This window comes from Eupeodes corollae, chromosome 3, assembly GCF_945859685.1.
Source record: "Eupeodes corollae chromosome 3, idEupCoro1.1, whole genome shotgun sequence".
Classification (NCBI taxonomy): domain Eukaryota; kingdom Metazoa; phylum Arthropoda; class Insecta; order Diptera; family Syrphidae; genus Eupeodes; species Eupeodes corollae.
In genome coordinates this window covers 90,092,014-90,117,872 of record NC_079149.1, presented here as the reverse complement: position 1 = coordinate 90,117,872, position 25,859 = coordinate 90,092,014, and the positions used below count along the sequence as shown (strand labels likewise).

General features: G+C 34.7%; 1 protein-coding gene across 1 annotated transcript; it reads left to right on the top strand.

Annotated features, from left to right (window-relative positions):
- Positions 1–5,605: 5,605 nt before the first annotated feature.
- LOC129950187 (uncharacterized) lies at positions 5,606–17,710 on the top strand. The gene is made up of 5 exons (XM_056062035.1): positions 5,606–5,927; positions 6,187–6,371; positions 15,758–15,878; positions 15,955–16,207; positions 16,276–17,710. Exons 1-5 carry the CDS (start codon positions 5,863–5,865, stop codon positions 16,558–16,560), a joined length of 909 nt encoding a protein of 302 aa, XP_055918010.1. The 5' UTR covers positions 5,606–5,862; the 3' UTR covers positions 16,561–17,710.
- The last annotated feature ends 8,149 nt before the right edge of the window (positions 17,711–25,859 follow it).

The window sequence follows — 25,859 nt, the reverse complement described above, 5'->3', positions numbered from 1 at the left end:
TCTTCACAGATTATTTTTGAATTAAGGCTCTAAGTCGTTCGTTATTAATTTAGTACTTAAAATTTAATTCAATTCAAGTAAAGAAATTTACTTCTCAAATGAATGCTTTTGTAGTACCCGTGGCATGATGGTTAGTGCGTTGGACTGTCTGACATTGTAGCCTTCAAGGTCAACTAACAGGGCTGCAAAGTCAGATAAAGGTGCAAGGCAAAGGGGTAGATCATCCCTACTCTTTGTTGCCGGCCTGACGCAATTTAGACCATAATAATCACTCAAGGGAAGCGGATGTATATGATTGCGGCTTATGTGGCTAGAGCTCCGCAGATTACTTACTTTGCATCAGAACTCGAGATTCTTTTTAGTGATCTTAAACTGAACTTGGAAGGAAACTATTTCATCTTGGCCGGTTATTGAACGCAAAACATGAAGATTGGGGAAATCAACATAGTAATCCCAAAGGTTACCATCTTTTTAATTTGATGAATCTTTACAGCGTTGAATGTGGCGTCGACCTGCTAGCTACTGAAGAGCCATCGTATCCAAGAAGCGGCTCCTTTCTGGAGCTTTTGCTGTACGACACCAGACTGACAGTTATAGACAAAGTGGGTAATCCCTCGAAAATGCTTACAAACAGTCGAGTACGACAGTAATCACTGCAGACTGGCTGCTGTAATCCAGATTCCGAACGAACGCGTGGAGTTGGAGAAAAACGTTGCAACGAACTCTTACAATTGCAGTAAGATGCGCTGGCCTCGTTTCATCAAAGCCCTAGCAAGAGAACTTCGTTCGAGTGACATAGCCGCACCAAACAACAGAAACCTGATAAATACAGAAATTGACCAACATTTAAAACAGATAGAGGAAACAATATAATGAACGATGGAAAGGACAATACCAAAGTACAAAGAACGGGGCCAAGTGGACGCTTACAGAAACGCGACAAATGACGCACTACGTAGGCACAAGAGTAGCTTACTGACAAGACTCAAAAACTTGTACAGATGACTTACAGACCCACGCGACTTGGAGGTTAGGACACTGAAATCGTTAATAAAAAATGTCAATCTGTTGATTAAGGAGAACTACAGGCTATCAATTAACAAGTATTGGGACCGCAAGATCCGGTCAGTTAATTCAAATGACCCTAGTATGTTCCCCAAAATCAACAAGATATTCAGGAAAAAAACGATAATGACCTTCCGTGCATTAAACTCCAAGGGACTGAAGAGAACAGAGACGTACTCAGGACAGCGCAAATAGATCCAGAGGAAGCCATCTTTGACGATGACTTTTACATAATTAAAGATCCGAAGAAAAAAATGGAGGCGGTGGGAGCTGCTTTCCAGCAAGTGTAGAAGGTGAATGTTAGCATTCGCTCCAACCACGACCTGGAAAACAGAGCCCTTCTTAATCACTTTTACCTCCGTAATGATATCACACATTGGCGATCTGAGAACCGCGGTTTCATGCGGTTCAATGACGATTCCTTGGCAAATGCCATAATCGCCGTGAAAACGGGACCAAGTCCCTTGTTAGTGACGAAGGTTGAGCTTCAGCTCATCTTCAATTCAATTAAAAAAATAAAAAGTCAGCAGGTGTCGATGGTATATCCAACGTTGTACTAAGACATTTACCGATGGAAGCAATTGACATTTACACCACACTCTTCAACAATGCACTGAATAATGCATATTATCCAATTCATTTGAAGACCGCTCTGGTTCATCCTCTCCCGAAAAAGGGAAAGGACAACTCCAACCCGTAAATTCTTCGTTCGATAAGTCTTCTTCCGAGCATCAGCAAAGTTTTCGAAAAAACCATCAATAGAGCTCTGACTAAGTGGGCTGCTGACAACAAAATAATTCCGGGTAACAGTTCGGGTTCAAGGCGGGTCATGACACAATTCATGCTGCGCCTAACCTCGTTTCTGATATCAAATGGAATAAATCAAAACAACAAAGCACAGGTGCAGTTCTGGTTGATTTGGAAAAGGCATTTGAGCAGGCTCGGCCTAAGCAATCCAGTGTTGTATATACTTTATGATATACTTAACGGTAGAACGTCTGTTGTCAAAAGTGGCAATGTAACTTCTACCACAACATTCTCAATTAAAAATGGTCTTCAACAGGGAGCGGTGAATTCGCCGAGTCTCTTCAGCACTTACACCATTGCGCTGCAGCGATCTGATAGGTAGTCTTACAAAGGCAATTGCGTACGCCGACGATCTAATTGCGTACAGAACGGCCCGAAAGGTTGAGGTTATTAGAATTCTCTTGCAGCGTGATTTCGACAAGATTCAGCGATATTGCGACGACTGGAAACTGAAAATGCATGTTCAGAAGTTGGAGACAATTTTGTTCCGGACTCCGATGGGTAGGGCCACGAGGGATACGTGCAAGAATTGGCGAAAGATGGTTATCGTTGATCTTCACGGGCAACCGTTAGCGAGCAAAAGTGTAGTGAAGTACCTCGGTTTCTGGTTAGATCAGTATTTATATTTCGACAGACATATAAAGGCTGCTCTGACCAGGGCCAGAGGAGCCTTCGCTCTGACGAAACGGCTGTTTTTTAGCAGTCGGCTTGACCCCAGAGTGAAGGTAATTTGCTACATGGCCTTCATACGGCCAATGATCGTTTATGGTTGTCCTGTGTGGTTCAATGTTGCCCCTTCCCAGATGGAGAAGTTTCGGGTGTTCGAGCGGCAGTGTTTACGACGCTGTACCGGCTTATATCGAACAGCCGAATCTTCTTATGTGCATTACTATTCAAACGAGGTCCTATACAACGGGGCTCGAATCAACAGAATTGACAATTTCGTGATAAAACTCGTTCGAGGTCACATTGCAAGAGCTATGTCTTCTACCAACAATTTAATTTTCGGGGCGTTCTATCCAAACGACGAGTATTTTGAAAGTGCACGCTTGAGCGGGTTCATTCCACCAGAGGCATTCCTCTTTTTAGACAAATGCGGTCTGATACAGGATAGATTGGCAGTCCCGTTAATCTACCACGTCAGACGAAGAACCGTAGATAGGCGACTCCCGTACAATCGGGACGTCTTGGCACAAGGTGGAGCGGAGCTCCTTCGGTTCAGTAGGGCTGTGTCCAAACGGGACCGAACTGATAGGGTGAAGCAGGAGAACCAGTTTTGGTCGGGATGGGTTTTAAGCATTGGCCGGCTTACATACTTGTTTTATAGTTTTAGTGTTAAGTTTTAAGAAGAATAGGCATGGTGTCAAAAAAAATACAAAAAAAACATATAACATAAAAAAGGATTTAAAGAACTAGTTAAGTCAAAGTGTTTAAAAACTGATGCACTTTTAAAGAAATAATGTGGTACAACAGCTCGTATAGACTTAAGGCTGAGTGACGTACAACTTTCAACCATTCCTTTCTGTGAGTAATGTCAGGGGTTGAGAGGACCTACAGTTTTTATGGCGAATCCGAACGGATAGTTTTCATTACAAGACTTACTCTTGGAGGTATTGTCAGTTCCTCACAAGAGACAGTACCTGTGAAGAAAAAAACTTTATATGGGACAGTCAGGGATTGAACTCAAGGTTTTTGTTCGTATTTTTCAATTGGATCCTGTGTTAAACTCTTTTAAAATTTGCTTATTGAAAACCGAGAAGTTGCTCCTTAAATGTCTTACGTAATTATATTCCCAAAAGCATAGTTTTCATTTTCTTGAATCTTAAAATAAATGGGCAGGTTCAGACAACATAAGGGCTTCATTTGAAGTAAACGTACATTTTGACCAAGGCCAACTAGTAAGTTCTTCAAGTGTCATACATTTCAAACTCGAAACTTTACTTTGCTAACCTCTACCTTCAGTTGATCGTACCAAAAACCATTGTTGTGTACAAAACACTTGTAAAGCCAGTTACAAGTCCATAATGACTTGATCACTCATTTCTTTTCCAATTTCACAAGGGATCATTTTACACAGAACGTTAAATAGAATTACGAATTAGAATTAACAAAATAAATGACAAAATAATAAAGTTCATCTTTCAGTTGAATGAAAAACCATGATCTAGTGTCATTTTGACATAAATGGAATTGGCTTGATAGCTAGGGAGATTTTTCTTGACTAACTTTCCAGTCAACTTTCCACTAAAGTTGCCCTAGTTGGAAGGCAATTTTTTGGAACCTTTACAATCAAATAATAGAAACTTGACTTGCTTTTGAGTTTCTTATGTCCACTGATCCTGCCGATTTTAATCAAATTTTTATCGACCACTTAGTTTGATCTGTCAAAAGTGAAGAAAATTTTCTATAAAAAAATTGTCCGACTTCTTGCAATCGTTTGTACTCTTCTTAACACCCAATTGTTTGTATTTTCAAATAAAATGAAGAAAATTCTCCCTAACTATCAAGTCAAGTCTACTTCTGTCAAAATGACAGCTGATCATGTCTTTTGATTCAACCGAAAGCTGAACTTTGTTACGCTATGATTTATTTATTTTCTGCACAGCTTCATTTAATGTTTTGTGTAAAAAGTTCTTTATCAATTTATTTCTTTACAATACAAAATACAAATCTTCATGGCCTTGTAGCTTACCTCAGGAGTGTTCTGTAGACAATAATGATTTTGGTAGTTTTTATACTATGAAACTGAAGTAGAGGTTTGTGAAGTAAAGTTAAGAATTTGACAATCATGACACTTGGAAAACTAAATAGTTTCCTCGGTCAAAATTCAAGTTCAAAGGATGAAGTTGACTGCAAATGAAGTCCCTTATGTTGTCTAAACCTGCCCAATTCCAATCATGTTTCAAGCGCCACGAAATACTCGTCAATTATTTGGTATTCTCTTCATATGGTTTCTCGGTTCGAGAAGAAAACGTCCCTGTTACCATTTTAAATGAATGCATAGGCTTAGAGGACCTCAGGGACTTGAACGAAATGCAAGTTTCTAGTATCTGATTAGATACTTGCCAAAAATTGATTTCCAATTAAGTTGCCTTACGTTGATTGGAAAGTTAGTCTAGACAAATCTGGAACCCAATTAGCCGATATAACTCTCATCTGTGTTTCACAATAATTGGATAGGTCCAACTAGAAGTAAATATGTCAAGTCACTTGTTGGGTGAATGAAGAGCTCAATAGCAAAGATAGGTAACTGATAGTTAACAGTGTAAAAAGTTTTGTCCTGAATGCATTTAAGTTCTTAATTTTCTCTTTTTTAATCAAAATTGATGTTGAAAAACTCTAATACCGCCACTGAAATTCAAACTTTGACCGAGTACCTTGAGGAGCCGATACACTATGCATTATTACATAAATAATGCGAAAAGCCCGACAACGGTGAACACAATGATCGATTTTGCAGTTTTATCTCACTCTTCAATTGTCAACATAATCGCAACGCTGGAAAATTGGGATGAATATGAATTTATAAGAATAATAGATGTGAAAAGTATTATTCGCTAACTGGATAATTCAAGTGGAAAGTAAACAGACCCTTAATTTTAGTTTTGATAGCATTCAGCGAAACAAACACCTCACAACCAACCCTGCTCACAAATTTAAATTTCCCACAACAAAACGAACCACAAAAACAAAAATTTTCGTTTTGCCAACCGTAAAATTTCCCAAAACATGCGCATTTCCTCAAGTTTTTCTATGCAGATGCAGAAACCCGAAAAAAAATCGTAATTCGTTCGACTTCGAGAGAATTCCGGCAGCAGGCAGCAAAAGTTTTTGTGACGAGAAAGCAAAAAAATCAATCCTCAGAATTCGCAGCAGAGATTTAGAGAAAAATTCCAAACAAAACCCCCAACAAATTTATTCAGTTTTTAATTAGCTCCAATCGGTGGAAAGAGTAAAGTTTTTTATTTAGTTAATTTTTGTCCAAGTGGAATGGATATCTTGCGTAAAATGTTCAATAATACCGAAGAAAAAACCGACGGCCCCAAGAACAAGAAGTAAGTACACCTAGACCGAGCAGTCGTCGTCGGTTTCGGTTGTTCCCATAGCAAACAAATGAGAAGAAAAAAAAAAGTGGAACCAAGCATCTCGTTTATCGATCCATCGACAACCAACAAACGACCACCGACGACGACGATGATAAATGAGAATAAATCTTCCATTGCAAAAATTGAACACCCTCAAATGGGGGAAGGACGGGGGTTTTGGGGTGGTTTGTGGGGTAAACTAAAAAAACTAACACAAATTCTCTTGCAGTCCTTCGCTGGAGGAAAAAGACGAGTTCCGGAAGCCCAGTTGGTTCGATGAGTCGGACACCGACGATGAGCTCTTTGGCGATAATCGGAAGTTCATCTTTGAGGTCTTCACCAACCCAATTGAGATGCAGAAGCACTTTGAGCAGCAAATGCAGCAGATAATGGAGGCTGTTAGCCAATACGAGGGTAGGTTTTTGGTTTTGGTTGCGGGGCGAGTTGCTTGTTCTTGTCTTTTAGGAATTGGTTATTTTTTGTTCTTGGGTTGCAATTCAAAGGTGGGTGTTTAGAGGTTCGTTAAAGAGACAGAGACAGGAAGGGAGTGTAGCATTAAAATATCTATTGCGCATTTTGTTGAAACCAAAAAAAAAAAACAAACAATTATACCTACCTACCTACATAGATTGGCACGGTTTGAGATTTGTTTGACCAACTGTGTGTCTGTCTACCTGTCGAAGCTTATTTTCTTTCCCCAAACTTGTTTAGAAAAATTTTTTTATTTTTTGAAAGATGAAGCACCTGTCTTCATCAAATATTTTAATGAAGGGTTTGATGATATGTATACTTTGTGTAGCCTTTTGAGAGAATGATTGTTTTTTAGAATTTAACAATTGTATACCAAATTAAAGAACTCAGAATGAACCCTCTAGGAAATCCTATTAGTAAAATACTCCAAAATTTCAAGCGAATTGGTTCACCAGTTCGTACTCCAGTTATGCACAGTTTCAACATCGTCATGGAAAAGCTTTTTTTAGACTATTCCATCATTTACGGATTTTCGGTTAAACCTCTTAATAAAGTTAATGAAGTGAATTCAAGTCCAATCATTCTCCATTAATCCAATGTACTATTTGGGGGTAAAAAAAAGGTTAAGATTGGCTTAGGAAAGGATCTAGTTGTAAAATGAACAAAATTAAATGTCTATGTATTGTATCGGGTTTTCCAATAGGAACTTGACATACATATGTATCAATTTTATATCGACTTAAGGTACAACCTAACGTTTATGAATGGAGCTCATTGCATCGGTATTAGTTCGACCTCATTTTCGATGACTCGCCCTTTATTTTCTTTCAATGCTTTCTCTAAGCTCTTCAAACCTCGTCGGCTTGTTGGCATAAACCAATGACTTAACGCAGCCCTAATACAATATTCTAGAGGCGTTAAATCCCATAAACGGAGCCCCAATCGACTGGCCCATTTCTTGTGTGTGGCTTGTAGTAGCATCCTGTTGAAATCGCTTGTAGTCCATGTCCATATCTTCCGATCGGTTATCTAAGCGTGATAACGATGACCATTCACAGTAACGTGACGATCGTAATCTTCGACAAAAAATACACCGCATCAAACAGTTATTTTGTTTGTGGATGAAGTGTTGATTTATAAAGTAAATTCGGATTTTCAACCGACCAACACATATGCTTTGTTTATTGAAGAACCCATTGAACCAAAAATGAGCTGCTCCACTGAAGACATTTTTACGATAAAATAAATCATCTTGGCGCAACTTCTTTAGAGATAAATCTGTGTTAATTTGAATTGGTCCATCAGCTGATTTTTACACAAAAAAATCCATAATGTGGTCTGAGCGATGCCCAATTATTGCCAACAGCGTGTCGTGGAATTGACCGATTTGGATCGTTTGGTAACGGACAACTGAAAGGTAGCCATATTTTCGACCACTGATACCTTTGGAAACTATAGCTTTATGAGTATGAGCAAACATTCTCATTCATTTATGCAACATATCGTTGTTCAAATATATTATCGGCTGGAATCGAAGTTAACTAAAATTTTCCAAGATTTTGTTCATGGTTTTGGACTTTTAAATTAAAAAAATAAAAATAAATTAGGTGGCCCAACAGTCCGTTGAGAACAAGGGCCTAGTTCTCAACCAATCCTGTGTGCGAGTGATGTTGTCAGAGATAAAGGGGACCGAACGGATAGTTTAATAAAGCACTTTTCATGACAAGAATTACTTTTGGAGGAATTCTCACAAGAGACAGTACAGGTGAAAAAAATCTTTAAAAGGCACAATCCGAGATCGACCTTAAGACCTCCGGCGTGACAGTCCTACGCACTACGGGTACTACCGCTCGAATAACTTATATAATATTGGCCTTAAATGCTTGAATGGTATCCGGATTATTAGAAACAATCGTTCACAAACACCCACAAACCAAAATTTAACAAATTACACCGCTGTAGCGACCAGTTGATATTGCCAAAAACCAGAGTCCATCCAAATCCATGGCTTCAAGATCAATAAAAAAGAAGTTGTCTAACATGGCTCCGTAATGCCAATTGTTAACCAAAGAATTATTGCAAAGCCTCTTTTTCGAAAAAAAAACTGTGATTTGTGAATCCATTGTCTTTAGGGCAATAAAGTGTGTTGTTTCCGAGTCAGATGTGGCAAAATTTGTTATCGTAGCCATCGAGACTAAAATGTCACAAGAAAAGATGATTTTGCGTCCAAAATCATTATCCAATTCAAGCTATTCGCTTCCCAGGATAACAAACGGTCGATCGTTTGTCTTTAATTTGCGATTTGATGTTCCTTAATTGATTCCGAGACACTCGGCTACATGTATGTTGTCCCTTTGCATTTCGATCCCACGATTTTTGGGGCATTTTTATGTGTTTCATTTAGGTTAAAACTTATTTTCAAAAAAGGAACTCTTTATATTCCCTATTTAACAGAAATCGGGAAGGTATCTTCTTTGTATTAATTCGTTAATAAAGTCGAAATTTTTTTCTACACATTCGGAAAATACGAACAATATATGTTTTCTTAAAAATGAGAAAAGGACAATACAAAATTAAAATCTTTTTGTCTGTTCCGACTTTGTCTGGTAAGAAAAAAAGACCTATGTTTGTATGCAGGGATAAGACGTTTGTTTGTTTGTTTGTTCTCGAAGTTTTGAAATTCAAAACACTAACGCCGGTTATTCTCGTCATAAAATAACTGCGAGAATTGGACTTTGTGTTGTGAATGGGGTTGATTGTGCGGTGTAAAAATCAAAATAATTTTGATATTTGCTCAGGTTTGCCAACTTGTGCAGACATCTTTGTGATTTTAGTATGAAAATATGTACAACGGCTCATTGGAAAAAAAAGGTTCTGGAGTAAACATTTTTTTGGTTTTGATAAACAAAAAATATTGTTAAGAATTTCTGAAGATATACAGGGGCCCTACTATGTAATTCGATTCTACAATGAAATCGCTCGAAATCGAAAAAATGGTCCTATGTATCTATTTCACTACTTTCAACACAACGAGAATCGAATAGAACTAGTAGTGCCAACTACATTGTTAGAACTTTCGAATAACCGAGGAACTACGTAACTCGAAAGTAGAATTCGAAACAAGGCAAAATCGAAAATAATCACTCTACATCAAAAGTGTAAGTAAAATGTTGAATATGAGGTCCATCTACCACCCCAATTAAACCGGGAATTCGTGATTTTTACCAAAAATAGTGTTTGGACTTTCGTTTCTCTTCCTCATACATTTTGAAACTCATCATCAGCGGGCTAATGACTCTTTCGATTGAATTCAAAACCTTGTCAAGTATTTTTGACACGGTTTGCTGTGCAAGTCCAGCGTTCTTGTCACCACCGATTTGGTTTTTGTAGCCTCCTGTTCCCAAAAACTTCAATGCTGCTGACAATTTAATCATAATCGAAACAGCATTTAGTCTTCTTCGAGCAGTCATGTCGGATGATATGGTGTTTAGTAAGAACATAAATCATTAAGAATGCCTTTTCTGACGCAGCGTCAGCTCCATTATTTTGGAGCTCTTATTCTCCTGCGTTCAATTTGCTCGTACCGTACTTCATTTCCTTGCAAACTAAACTAAATTCCAACGGTGTCAATTTTTGAAATAATTATTCTTGTCCAAAAATATGATGTTTTATTTTTTTTTTGTGTTTTTAAAACTGTCAAACAACTCGATACTCGTTCGAAAGTAGAAATTTGTTTGAAAACAAGTTGGTATAACCCGCATTCGATTCTACTTTCACACGTAGTACGATTTGAAAGTAGAATCCAGGGTATATCCGACTCTTTGGAATGTAAAAAGTCCTGTTTAGAGCAACAGGATTATGAAAAATTCAGGATACAACCGTTTATTATAAGAATGTACATACAAATATACAAATGCCGACAGTGAGACAGCTTTCAAAATGATAAATTATTTCTGAGCATATTACCGGAAAGAGCTTAAGAAAGTGCAAAGCAGTCAGAAGTCTCGTTTGTTTCCAATCAATTCCAAGCGGAAAAATAGTTGTCAACAAGTTTAAACCTGCGTAGCTTTAGCTCTGGCCAAAAATCTTAAATTTAACTATAAGCGATGATAGGCGGATTACTGTTTTCTCATCATAGGATCTTTTCTTTTCGATTAATGTGACAAACATTAGACAGAAGTTGTTCAAAAGCACGCTTCTCACTGGTTACATAATATGTAAAATCTTCTTTAAAAGTTAATTCAAATTCTCTTAACAATTTTTTTTCCAAGTTTTTGTATTTTTAAATACATGCAGACCACGTACGTTTTTAAGAACAGATTTTTAAATTCAAAAGTACAAGAGCACTCCGAACAAAATCTATGCTACGAAGTACGAAAAGTTTACATCACAAAATCCGAATGGAATTCAAAAAGGCATTGCCTCATTTGCCGCTTTCATTTTCATTTTCGAAATCAGCATTGCCTTTTGTGCAGATTACCCGAATAAAAGAAATTGTATTGAAAATAAAAAAATACTTTCCCAGTCTACAGAATTTTAAATCTTAACTTATTTTAAAGCTTCACAGAATGGCAACAGAAACTTTTTTTTAAAGATCAAATTCGTTTTTTTTTAAAATCATAAACTAATGCAGGTTGTGGCGATTTAGCTTCTCCTGTTCCGTTCGAAGATCTTTTTGTATTTTGTTGTCTTCGTGTTTCTTCAATTTTTGTTTTTTCATGTGGCACAGTCTGTCTATTCGTCTGTACATTCTTTTTATGTTTACAGCAATATCTTAAGTTAGTTTTATTTGTTCCTCGTCATACTTCCATGTTTTTGAATAAAAATTTGTTTGCAATTCAATTTGCTTCCTTAAGAGGTTCGCAGTATCATCTAGGTAGGTAGGTAGAAATGGCGATCTCAAGGCAACCTAGCCTGAGATCCAATTAGCGCTGTAGTGCGCCGTTTTGATACCAAAAACTCGTTTGACCTTTGATTGAAAGGGATAGATTTATAGAGAAGCTTCATAGCGATTATCTTAGAGCAATTTTGTTGTATTGAGAAAAAAGATTAGGTCTCTAATCTTTGTCTTAGATAGCTCATCAAGTTCGTGAAAAAATGCTTTTACAAAGTATTTCATTCTAGTGTTTGCCAAAGCAGGACATTTGCAGAGGAAATGGATTATCTTTTCACTTTCTCTTTGGTCAATACAGCTACGGCAAAATGTGTTGTAAGAGATACCCAACTTCTCTCCATGAAGTTCTATAGACCAATGTCCGGTACAAACTGCAACTATCCTGGCTATATCTTGCCTTGGCCTGCATAGAAGATCGTTTGTACGGGATTTATTATAGGTGGGCCATATCTTAATAGATATAATGCAGTTGGGTAAATTGCTCCACCTTCGGTTTGATTCAGTTTGGTAGATAGAAAAGATTTTACCCTTCATAGCACCAAGAGGAATGTTAACCATTTCCGCAAGTGAGCTATGAGGGGCCGATCCTTGCCTGGCTAGCTCGTCAGCCCGTTCATTTCCAACGATACCACTATGGCCCGGAACCCAGATTAGGGTGACACCGAGGTTAATATTCAGGCTCGCAAGCTTATCGCGACATTGCTGGACCAATTTAGATGAGGATATGGCCGAGTTAATGGCTTTGATAGCTGCCTGACTGAGATAGCATGTAAGCATCTTACATGCCTCCTTATTGCCAGCAGTTCAGCCTGAAAAACGCTAGCAAAGTCAGGAAGCCTAAAGGATTTGGCCACATTTAGGGACTCAGAAAAGATCCCAGAACCAACTCCGCACTCCATCTTTGAGCCGTGAGTAAAGATGGTTGTGTCGAAACCTATCGACACGATGTCATCTTCCCAATCTTCTCTGGATGGGAAAATAACCTTAAAACCCTTACTAAGGCTCAAAGTAGGAGTGCAGTAGTCAGTGTCTACCGATATAATATCTGATGCTGTGACCATAAGGTTTTGACAACATGCTGTTTGATTCCTACAGCCTAATAGCGCTGCAGGAAACTATGTATTTAATAAAAAGGTCGATTGGTAGAAGATCCAAAATAACGTTTAAGGCGTCCGTTGGGCAAGTACGCATGGCCCCTGTGGTGCCCACGCAAGCTGTTCTCTGAACCTTCTTTAGCTTATCAATATTATTGTGGAACGTCCATATTATGGGTGTTATCGGAGCCATACATAATGTGTGAAGTTTATTGCCTTTTTCAGAAACTGGACATTGCATTAAACTAGTTTGAACGCCATTAATACAAATAATATAACTTTGACGAAGCACATGAACACATGCACAATTTACAACTAAAAAGGAAAGATAATCTTTATTAGGTTATAAAAACATTAAATAGTAGTATAATTTATAACTTGCCGTGACGCATATAGAATTTAGATTTGTTTCTTAAAAAGGTCATTCTATTTTTACTTGAATTTTATTGATTTTGAATGAAGCAGAAAACTTGCTCCTACTCCTTCAGACAATAGAAAAAAGAAATTTTACTTCAATATTGTTTTCTTTTCAAGAATGATGTACGTGTATGATGTATGAATGATTTTGCAAATAAAAGCTGTTAGCAAAAGAAAAAAACTTTTTAAACTTTGAATACTTAAGTGAAAATGCAGGATTATTTAAAATTATCAATCACTTGCATTTCATGGACCGAAATTTGATATTATTTTTTTTAACATTAAAATTTAAACCAATAATTTGGTTGAGAATTCTTAAAAAATCGAATCATACAATTTCTGTTTTGAGATTTCTGAGGAAAAGTAAGAAATAACATAAGGGGATCATTTGCAGTCAACTTCATTTTTTGAGCGTAAATTTTGACCAAGGCAATCAGTTAGTTTTGTAAGTGTCATACATTTCAAATTCAGAACTTTACTTCAAAAACCTCTACTTGAAGCTCATAGTACAAAAACTACCAAAATCATTATTGTCTACAGAAAACTCCTCAGTCAAGCTACAAGTCCATCACGATTTGTATTTTGTATTGTAAGGTTAGGTTAGGTTAGGTTGGAGAGGCTGTCCAGATGTCATTGACTCCCCTAGACCTCAAGGGTCCATTGTAATACCACTAATGAGGTTACTCATGGGAGAGTAATGAACTTAAAGAAACCATTTTGTACTTTTAATAAAGTTAGAGAGACGTTTTGTGTCAATCGTTGCCAATTCACTGGTGTTATCGAAGAAGGGATTACCGAGAAAGTTATTCCTTCTAATAGAGAGTGCTGGACATGTACATAGAAGGTGTTGGACTGTTTCCTCTTCCTCCTCGTCCATGCAGCTTTTACAGAAGTCATTTGTGTAGACCCCTCAGAGCATGTCCCTCCTATGAGGCAGTGACCTGTTATTACTCCAATTGTAGAGCTTATACTTTGTCTGCGGCCAGTTGAGGGATTCCCTATTGATCTATAGTAACCCACTGTCTCCTTCTCAACCTTTGGGACTTTCCAGTCGTGCGTAGGCAGGTTTGGATTACTTGCTTTGATCAATTTCATGATCATATCTGGGCAGTTGTGTAGAGTCGGGACCATTATACGTGCTCTTGGCCGGCAAGGAATCCTTTGGGACAGCCGAGCGTCACAGCTGTTCCACTGACGGGTAATTACTTCAAGTAAAGCTTGCGGTTAGTAGAGGGAGAAAGACTCCCGCTACTAGTGGCAACTACAGGGTTGTCAACCCGTTCAGACCCCTGAGTTGGGTCGACAGGAGATGTGACGGCATTGGCTGCCATGGCCCCATTTTTGTTGTTTAACTATTTTTCTGATTGATTTTTTCATTTTGTTCCAACGAGTAATGCGGAAAGAGCCGCTTGCCGGGGTAAGGCAGAAATATGACGGACCTTGCCACAGCGTCCGAAAGAGCTCGTTAGTGGCTGGTTTATCCCCCAGCCTTTCATTCTTCGGCACTGTTTTAGTACACAGTACGCTCACACCACCACTGAAATAAGGAACCTCTAAACTGTGGTTAAATTGGGTTTCCGAACGTTGCACTATTTACGAGTTACAACAATTCGGCGACCCAACTCAACCTTAGCTAATCACCATCCTGCCAAAACGCACAAGACTACTAATCATTGCCCGCCTGGCACCCACTTGGAGGGTTTGAATGAGGATTATGCCGGTATTGTAAAGAAATATTACTTATTTCTTTTCCAAATTTACAATAAAGCTTTTAACAGAAAGCATTAAATGAAGGTGTGCAGAAAATAAATAAATCATAGAGTAATAAAGTTCAGCTTTCGGTTGAATGAAAAAACATGATCAATTGTTATTTTGACATAAGTTGACTTGACTTGATATGTAGGGAGATTTTTCTTGCCTAACTTTAAAGTCAACTTCCCAATAAAGTTGCTTTAATTTTTTGACAGCTATCAGATGCTATTGCCTTACTTTCAAGTCCATTATGTCAGCTGAACCTGCCCAATACTAATTGAATGAACAGTTTCAGGAGATATAAGGGACATCAAGGTAGTACAAGTTGATAGTTTGTCTGCTTGAAAAAAAAAAATGCCAAAAACTTGGCTTGTAATAAGTCATTTTTAGTTCTAAGCTCAGAGCAGAGAATTAAGCTGTCAAAAAAATCTGACAAAATCGTGCAAAAACTACCAAAAATATTATTTTTTACAAAACACCCTTTAGGCAAGCTAAAACTCCATCACGACACGACTTGTATTTTGTATTGTAAAAAAATATTACTTTTTCCTTTTCAAATTTACTTTTGATTCACAAAACATTAAATGGAATTATGTATAAAATAAAAAAAATTATAGTTTGCTTTAAGTTCAAGTCCCTTAAGTCTTCGGAAAATGCCCAGTAACAGCTGATCAAAGTTTTAATTTATTTAACTATAAGCTATAGTCACTTGGTCTAAATTTACGTTCAAAGAATGCTGTTGATTGCAAATAAAAAAATGTATGTTGCTTTAACTTGCCAATGTTTGCCATTTACGATAATGGAAAGCTTAGAAACCGAACAGCTTGTTAAAAATATTAAAACTGACTACAAAAGTTGTGATGCAGATTTAGTTTCGTTTTCGCTTGTACATACTTAATTTCAAAGTGGAAACCTTATAATAAAATAAAACGAATTTCTTCCAATTTTCTGCCACACAGACTCCCCCCTAGGTGAACAGCTCATTATTTAATGAGTTGAATCGTTCTTGAGCTATATCTTTTCTTCATACATACCTTTTTTTCAGTTTTGCACTCAAAGAAAAGGCATAATAAAAAAACTAAGAACATTTGTTTATACATTTCAAATTATAATATCAAAATAAATTTGCCTCGGATTTTTTCTAAATTTCTGTGTATATTTTTTTCCTTTAGAGAATCCTCCTAAATTTGACAAGGACCTAAAGGAAGAGTATTTGAAACCTGGATTTGAGGGAAATTTCATCAAGGAATTTGAAAAGCAGAAGAATATGTTTGATACTGATTTGGATGGAGAGTAAGTAGAAATTTAAATACAAATTTAGAAAAGAAGAACAAATGCTTAAATATTTGTAATTTCTTTTAATTTTCAGAATCTATCCAAATCAATTACACTCTTTGTTGCAACGGGTAGCTCCTGAAATGGGCAACATCCTGCCCCGAAATGATAATCGCACTAAAATGATACAACCCAAGAAGAAGTTAACGGACGAGGAAACCATACTGGGGCGTATTCATGGCACTTTATTAGACGATGAGTCACGTCCACCGGCTAAAAGAGGTCCCGATATGATCGCTCCGCCTATAAAAACACCGTTTGGGGGCGTTTTCGAGGGGGTCTATCAAGTAAGTTCAAATAGCTTTTGCTTTGCAGTTTTATTCAATTTTAAACATGGTTTCATGTTTCATTTTAGGGCCCGAAAATGTTTCGTCAGAGTGTAATGACGCAGACTATACGCAAGCCTGATGGCTCCTATGAGACCACTAAAGTAACCCAGGACTCGGAGGGTAATACCACTACAACAACAACGCGCACTATAAATGGCAAGTCAGAAACTGTCACATCATTCAACACCAAAAATAAGAAAAACAATGAAATTGTTTCGGCACACAAGCCAATTGGAAATGCATCCTCGTATTCGGACCGTAACATCTATGTGTCCAAACAAGGTTATGCTCTTCCAATGAACCTCTGGTGACCAGTGGTCCCCAGCACCACCACCAATAACAACAGAACCACAACAACAATTGCAACCATTAATGCATCCATTATAATTGGCAATTGCTGCAGCAACATTATTCCCCTTTTCTTCAAAATTATCTTTCAAATATATTACGTGTTAGTTCGTAGAGTCCTTAGTGTTTGGTGTTTTAGATGAAACTCGTAGTCGTAGGCCCGTCCCCTATATAAACAAAACGGCAACAAAGCTGTTTCTTAGTATTTCTTGTTTGTACGCCGCGTCGCGTGCGCATGTAAAACAACAACAACAACAACAAAAACCAACCATTAAACAACACACAAAACAAACAAACAGAAAAAAAACATATTCTTTTTTTTTTGTTTTAAACAAAAGGCAAAAGCAAAATTAAATTAAAATAATTACTCAAATCATAACTCGCGGCATGCCGCACTCTCTGTCTCTCTGTTTAAAAACAAAAAAAAATATAAACTCTCTCAGGGAGAGAGAATGTGTAGCTTTCGATTTTCGAATGAAGTCATGCTATAGTCGGCGACCTCAGAAGAAGTGGGCTTCGAGCGGCGCTGGTTGATGTGTAATTAGACAAACAGATGCGTATTAGTTTTGGTTTATTCTAATGTCTGTATGTATTGAGTCGGTGGTCAAAAAAAAAAAAACAAAACAATGGAAAAGGATGTAGCAGGAGAACAGGTGTAAAAATAACAACAACAACAACAATATTCACACATGCACCTATAGGTGGACGAGATAAAGAATGACAAACATTAAATAACAACAACAACAACAAAAATCACCATTTCGAAGAATATTCATTAATTTAGTTTTTTGATTTATTTTCGAATTTTTTGTTTTATTTTTTTTGAATAAGTTCTCTTTGTCTCGAAAAGAAAAACAATTTCACCTAAAAAAATAAATATTATACTTATATACTAAATATATCACATATATAAACTTATATACTTTATCCTTAAGTTTATTTTAAAAAAATAAAAGAAGTTTGATGAGATCAAAAATTAAAAACGGTTAGATAAGAAAAAATCACAGTCCCAGGAGTCGTACTGGAAAAAAAAGACACATCGAGGCAAAATTATCATTTATTATTTCGTAGAAACTTTTTTTGTTCCTGTTAAATTTAATAACTATATTTTACTTTTTTTAACTGGATTGAATATACAAAGAAACATTTTATTATTATTATTATTATGATTCTTTATAAAATCTAAAATGTATAATGGTCTCAAATTTTAATGCAAACTTAAAAATATTGTATTGATGTAACTCTTAAAAAATCATCACTCAAAAAATATTCAATGTATTAATATCTTTATTATATCAACAATAAATCAATAAACTTTTATTGTATAACAATACATATATGTGTGCAAAATAAAATTACTCGTTTTATTTCGTAGGAGTGTTCTTTATGGTCCGTGAATATGGAGGAGTATTTCATAGGTTTAATTGACTTTAAGGAATTAAGAACGAATGCAGTGTTCATTAGTTGTTTTCTGGCATCCAGGGCATAGTATTTCAATTTTTAAAAATGACGATACTCGTATTTTTATTTACGAGTGCCTTCAGCTCTCGTTCCAGCTTTCGTTTTGGTGGTAGTTGTCAAATGTCATTTATTTTTTTGTTTTTGTTTTGTTAAGTGAGCAAAAAAATGTAAGTAAATAATAAATAAAACTGAAAAACAAAAATAAGTTATTTCTAGGCCTACAACTAATGCTAAGCAGTTGGATTTGCTGGTAGCTTTTATGGAAACCAATCCAAACATAGTCAAAAATTACTTACCGACGAGCCAAGCCAAATCCAAAATTCTTAGGATAAGCTAAATGCATGCGGTCCTTCGAAGTGGAACAGGGGGTGGCCCGAACAAGCAAACAAAATATTCAGAAAATGAAAAAATAGTAATTGGGATTCTAGACCTAAATGAGGCCTGGTCAGGTAATTTATCAGGGAAACAATTCGGTGATCCGACTGATGCGAATATTCAAGTGGCGGCCGGCAGCAGCACCAGTGTTAATGTGACTATGGAAGAAGCTGATGAGCAGGAAGTACTTCTAGCTATGTTCAACGATGACTCTTTACCACAACCAGACAACAATGAAAATACTGAGCCACAACCAGATAATAGTGAAAATTTTGCAGAAGATATCAACCCACTACCTTCCCGTAATAAAAAAGCACCAAAAAAGACCCGAAACATGTAAGACTACAAGATGAAGTGCTCAAAATGCAGGCCGAACAACACTCAAAAGGGAATTTTAAAAGAATTGCAAAAATTAAACCTTTAGTAAACTTACAAAGGAAAGCTCAAAAAAAGGAAAACCTAAATGCTATGACACTGCGAAATTTTTGGAAAGCCATTCAAAGCATTAAGGACATAATACTTACACCGGTACTATGAGACTATTTCATAAAACTTTTAAATACTGAATTCTAAAATACAATATGCCAGACCAGCTTTCCAAAACGATTTTTAAGACTGCAATATATAAACAATATGTCAACCAAATTCAAACTAACAGAGAACAAAGCGCAGATCCCTGCCTAAGCAGGGATCGAACCCAAGACCTCTGGCATGAAAGTCCAACGCACTTTTTTTTGAATTCATTTTTATTAATTCAATCTTAAAGCTAGACAAAAATTCATAAAACTAGCCTAATTATCCATAACTTACAACTAACTTAATGGTCCCATACGGACACTCTAAGTTAAAGTCCAACGCACTAACCATCATGCCACGGGTACTACAAAAAAAATCCTCTAAGCTGTATTATAGAATATTGCCTTTCTGAACTCTTCTCTAAAAATATGTATGGAGATTCTGAGATGTCGACTTTTGGGATGGACAAAGGCATTATTCTGCTTAGCGAATATTAAAAAATGAAGTATGGAATTATGGATGCACTAATCTCTCAGATTGGCTTTTTTTTTCACCATAGGATTAAATACAAATGTTTTGTTTCAACTTCTGGATTAATTATGATCAATTTTGAAAAATAGTACACAAATTTGGTAAAAATGTATGTTCGGTTCTCGATATCTCATGAAAGAAATGCTACTAAAATTGGTAAAACACGAAACACTGACGGTATGGGAAGTTATCAGTGTGGGTCGCATCCCAGCCTTTTTTTAAATTTTTTGTTAGCTCGGCGACACCTGAAAATTATTACCTCTATTATGGTTGGCGAATCGAACGTTCGAAGTAAGATATTTTCACACACATTCGACATACCACTGTTGGCGAACTTTACAATTCGAGTTCGAAATTCCGTGCTACCATACAGAAAAAATAACAGGCATAAATAAAAGTCAACTCATGAAATTTAAAAAAAAAATGTTGTGTTCATTAATTGATAATTTTCATACATATTTAATAAAAATACAAAAAAACAAAATGATAATCAACATAGATTTGAGAAAACGAATATTACAGAAAAAAGTAAGAATGCTTCGACCGCGCAAAAATATTTGAGACAACTCTAATTTCTTGGAACTCCCTTTATCTTCTGTAAGTAGAACAAATATATTGCACCTTCTGGAAGTTCTTTTAATTCTAATTGATACCTTAAGTTCTAAATCATATTTTCGACTGAATAAGGAACCGTTTGTAATTGTTTTAAATAAGTTGGAAGGCCAATTTAAAAATGCAAGCCCCTCCTTAATCCGTGCTATACAAAAACTAGCTTCTGCCCTTAGATTTTTTGATAGTGGGAGTTATCAGAGGACCGTAGGAAAAGATTTTGACTTAGGCGTGTCACAATCCTCGGTTTCCTAAGTAGTAAAAGAAGTTGTGTGTGCAATTGGAGACAAATTATATCCAACATGGATTAGTCTCAACATGTCATCCGATGAGAAACAAAACGCACGAAACTACTTTTTTTAACGGCCACTGTACAAGGAGTAATAGGTTGTGTTGACGGAACCCATAAAGGAATCATAGCTTCGATTGAGTTGCGTCATCAGTATCTTAGTAGAAAAGGATATAACAGTATGCTTTATTTCTGTTTTTTTTTTTTTTTTTTTTGTAACAAGGTTATTATTAACTTCCCATAGGAAGTTATTGTAATGGGTCCGATTTGTCAAATTGAAAATTTGACATTTCTCGACGTTTCAAGGTCCCTAGAGTCGAAATAAAAGATTTTTAGAAAGATGTCTGTGCGTGCGTGTGTACGTACGTTTGTACGTCCGTACGTTCGCGACGTTTTTTTCGTTGTCCATAGCTCAAGAACCAGAAGAGATATCAACTTCAAATAAATTTTGTTATACAGATAATAAGGCAAAAAGATGCAGAAAGGGCTCTCAAGAAAATTGCGTGGGTGGTTTTTTTACCATAGCAGTTTGAAAAAAAGGTGAAAATTTTGGTTAACCCTAAATATCTTACGAACCAAAAACGCTAGAGACTTGAATTAAATTTTATATAATAGATTGTAACGTGATACCAAACAATTATATTTTTTGAAAAAAATCAATATAACGGTTTTTTTTTAAATCAATAAAACTGAAAAAAAAAAATTTGTCACCTCCAAAATTTTACGACTGAAATATGATTTTATCTCTAAAACAATTTTGTGCAACGAAGAATAATGTTTTTGACATCTGATAAAATTTTGAGAAAAATCTAATTGACAGTTTTTTTTATAAAAAATAAAAATCTAAGAAAAACATTACTCAAAGTTCGTAAAAACTGAATATCGATTCAAAAATCTTTTCGAAAACTTGAAATTTAGGCTTCAAGCTTATTTATCTTATAAGAAATATTGTTTTCAACATTTTGAAAAAAGTTAAGAAAAATCGAATTGACAGTTTTTTTAACAAAAAATGTATAAAAGTTGGTAAAAATTGATTTTCGACTCAAATATCTTTTCAAAACTTTGAGATATTGGCTATAATTTACTTTTATCTTTCAAAAAATCTTGTTGTCAACATTCAGTTAAAGTTTGAAAAAAATCGAATTGACAGTTTTTTTTACAAAAAAATTAAAAACCGAAAAAAAAATTTAAAAAAAGTTGGTAGAAAATGATTTTCGACTCAAATATCTTTTATAACTTTGAGATAATAGCTTCTAACTAATTTTTTCTTATAAGAAATATTGTTTTCAACATTAGGACAAATTTTGAGAAAAATCGAATTGACAGTTTTTTTACAAAAAATAAAAACCTAAAAAAATGTATAAAAGTTGGTAAAAATTGATTTTCGACTCAAATATCTCTTTAAAAATTTTAAGTATTGGCTTTAAAGTAATTTTATCTCATAAGAAATACTGTTGGTAAAATTTTTAAATAATCGAAGTGACAGTTTCTTTTACAAAAAATAAAACTCTAAAATAAAAACAATACTAAAACTTCGTAAAAATTTACTTTCGACTCAAATAGCTTTTCAAAACTTAAAAATATTGGCTTGAAACTTATTTTATTTCACAGAAAATATTGTTTTCGATATTCAGTAATTTTTATATAAAAATCCAACAGTCCGTTTTTTTATATAAAAAATAAAATCTACAAAAAGAGTACGCATATTTGGTAAAAATTGATACGAGTACATAAAGACAAACTTTTAAGCAAGACAAATCGACAGACGGGATGGGAAGTTATCAGTGTGGGTCGCATCCCAGCCTCTTTTTTAATCTCTTTTTAAGCCCAGTTTAATGAATTGGCGGAGCATTTTCTTTAGTAAATGGAGCTAATAGTATTTGACAAAAAAGAGATGTTGATCGATTGAAATATTTTCTCTTTCCACCATCTTCTAACGATTCTTTACTTAATCAAGGTTTTGCAATTGATGCAGAATTTTTATTATTAGTACATTCGAAAAGAAATAACTAGAGGAACATCGACCTGGATTTATCAAAGGTGGAAATGATTTCGAATTATAAAATAATAGGTTTTTCTTTTCAAAACAATTTTGATATTTAGGTTGGTCGAAAGTCTTAAAATTATTAGTCACTGAGTAGACCATGGGTTTGTCAGCATAATAAAAGTTCAAAGACTGAATTTTAAATGGATCGCCTCAAAAGGGTCTCGGCAATTTCGGATTTTTTGGTGAAATAAAAAACGGTCCAAGTTATCAAAGAGCTACAAAAAATAATTAAAGTAGTATTAAGTATAACCGATCATATCGTACCGTAATCCTTTTTAATAGGTACATTTAAAAATTATAATAGGATCTCAGAACAGTTTCACTGTCAGGATACCTTAAACAATTTCTTTCATATATATCTATTTAAAAATAGCGAAAGTTAGCTTTATCAAGTTTTGTGTGCATACCAAATATCAAGGGATGTAGAATAAAGTTGATACGGCTTGAAAAATGTCAATATTTGTCTATCCCTTGTCTGCAATAAAAGTACATGGCCTAGACTATTTCGCCTCCGACTTCTCGTTCTTCTTGTAAAAGAGGAATAAACAGAAAAAAAACAGATTTTTAAAAGAAGTTTGCAAAATTCTTTTAAAAAGTCTTTAAATGCGTATGTCAAGGGAAAGGCTGAAAACAAACCGTCTTGGATACACTTTTTTGACATCAGGGCACCATCCTTTTTTGTTTATATGTATATTCATTTAAGTGGTTATCACTTCGACACCAAAATCGAAATAATGACCATTTTCGAACGCTCACCGAATTACCCATGAAATTTATTTGCAAAAATTTCGGTTCATCAGGTTTTTGTTTGGTAAAAGAGATCCAGCTAAATGATAGACTTGACACTGAACTTTAAATGTAGGCATAAAATCTCCATGTCTGATTTCATTGGCACCGAATGACGTCATTTGGAAAGCAGAATTGTAAACACGAATCATATCAAGAAAATGTTTAGAATCTCAATGAGAATGATTCAAAAGACTTTTTAATGGTTCGGGTGGATCAGCAATTTCTGCCAATAAAACTTTTTCTCCTGAGCATCAGAGAACTGTTGGTAGCCTACTATTGAATGCACGACAGAAATTGCACTTCTTATTCATATTTCCTATCGAAACGTCAGATCACTGAGTCAGTGATATTTGGGATTTTATATGTATAGAAAATTAATTATTGGCTAACATTATCGGACTTTGTTTATGCCTAGAACCTGCTTCGTGATATCCTATTTTATTTAAAAAAACTGCATGACAATTGGATAAGAAGTTTCGAAGCCAAACCGTAACAGAGATTTCCTCTTTTGCTTGATTTCAGTTTTACATAATTCTATTATATAGATCTGATTTTAGAAGCAATGTAGACTAATAAAACACAATTAATTAATTATTATATCAATAAAATATTGTTTTTATTCATTCATGTTAACAGTGTTTCATATAATTTGGAGTTGTTCTTACAAGATAATTGTTTAAACTATGTCGATTTTTGTTTTTAATTTTTGAATTATTTCTATAATGACATCTTCATTTTTTAGACTTTTATGCAACAAGAAAAATTAACTAATTTAAGAAAAAGAAAACAATTTCTTTTACATGCTAAATAATTAACGATTTTTGTTTTTGTTTTTTATATTTTTTGTTTATAAAAAAGAAGTTGAAAAAAATCTTAGTTGCTCATAGTTGATAGTTGCTTATTTTAATCTATTTTTATAGATAGTTTACTTAAAATTATTTATATAATAAATTGTATTAAATAAACAAAATAACGCACTTAAACTCGTCCTCAAATGCTTAGACTATACTTTTAAGGTAGTTTCATTTATTTTTTACCATATATTGTAATGGTTTTTATTTTATAATTTGTTTCTTTGATTAAATCTAATGGATGCACTGTGATTTAATTTTAGTATTAATAAAATATTTTACTATACATGAATTTTTGATTTTCATTTTACAAAGATGAACGAGTACAAAGTGCAGTGCCATAATACATTGGTTTATACATTAAAATAGGCATGTTTTTGATTTTTAAGTATTATTGTTATTTTATTTTGTTTTTGAGTTATTATTATTATTTATGTACCTAAATATAAATTGTGTGTTTAGGAATGTGAATTTTAAATGTACATATTTTTTTGTATGCGTTTTTTAAAAAAAATGCACCAACTAAATTGACTACGATTTTAATAAAAAATATATATTTTTTCATTAAATTTTTTGTTTTTAATATTTACTCTTGAATTGACATGCTATACTTCTTTTTTTTTTTTATTTCTATTGGTCCACTATTATACCATTTCTCTAGATAATAAATAAGTAATACACTTAAAATTATAAATGATTAAAAATGAGAAGAATAGCAAAAAATATTAAATTGCGACCTGAGGGCATTGCATTAATGTTTCATAGACCCGAATTGGTAAAGTACACAGTGGCGTATGTGAAACATCTTTTTATAAAAATAGGATTAAAAAAATATATAAATGATAGGAAATTTGTTCGTTACGAGTTCATTTAGGTATTGAAAATAAAACATGCAGTTGACATTATCCTTTAATCCAGTTTGTTTTTGATGGTGGTTCTTTAGTTTTCCTCAAGGATGGTTAGAGTTAGCCTATTGACTCAAAAAAGAATTAAGTGATATTCATTATTCAGGGCCAACATTAAAAAAACCACAGAATCTAAAAATAGGAAAATGAGTAAATAATTTTTTCCATTTTCGCGTTTTCTTTTTACGTAAGAAGTAATTCGAAAGAAGGTGCCGTGAAATTAAGCCAAGTGAAATTTTGGCCGAATTTCGAGAGTTTGTCTTATTTTACTTTTCCAAAGTGTATTAAAGCCAATTTCCAACAGTTAGTCTTATTACATTTTAGCAAAGTAAAATAAAGCCTGATTGGTTTTATTTCACTTTCAACGATATGGTTGATTTTTCAGTAATGCATACACTTAACCTCCAAATTCTTTAGTGTGCAGGGGGGTTGCATCTCTGACCATAAAAGTAAGTTGGTCTTATTTCTCAAAATAGTTTGGCATTATTTTACTTTGTCAGAGTGCAATATGACAACTGCTGAAAATTGGCATTATTTCCCTTTTGTAAAGTGCAAAAAAACCAAGTTTGGAAAGTTGGTTTTATTTCACGGTACCGAACAAAAATTGTAAAAGCCGTCCTTTTTGTCAATTTTAAATACTTTCAAAGTTCATGTATTGTTTTTTTAGACTCGCTTGTTTTTGATCGTTTCTTTGAATGCATTGTAAAACAACATTTAAAGTGTTTTATAGTCCACGGTAGTACCTCAATTGATAATTTAAACTAAAAGTGTTAAATAACTAGATCTCTGTAGAAAATTGTGATCACCTCTTCGAGAAATAACACGGCCAGAAAATTTGTCTTTAAAATTGCGATTGGTAGTTGCTTGTGGAAGGCGTAGGGATTTTCTC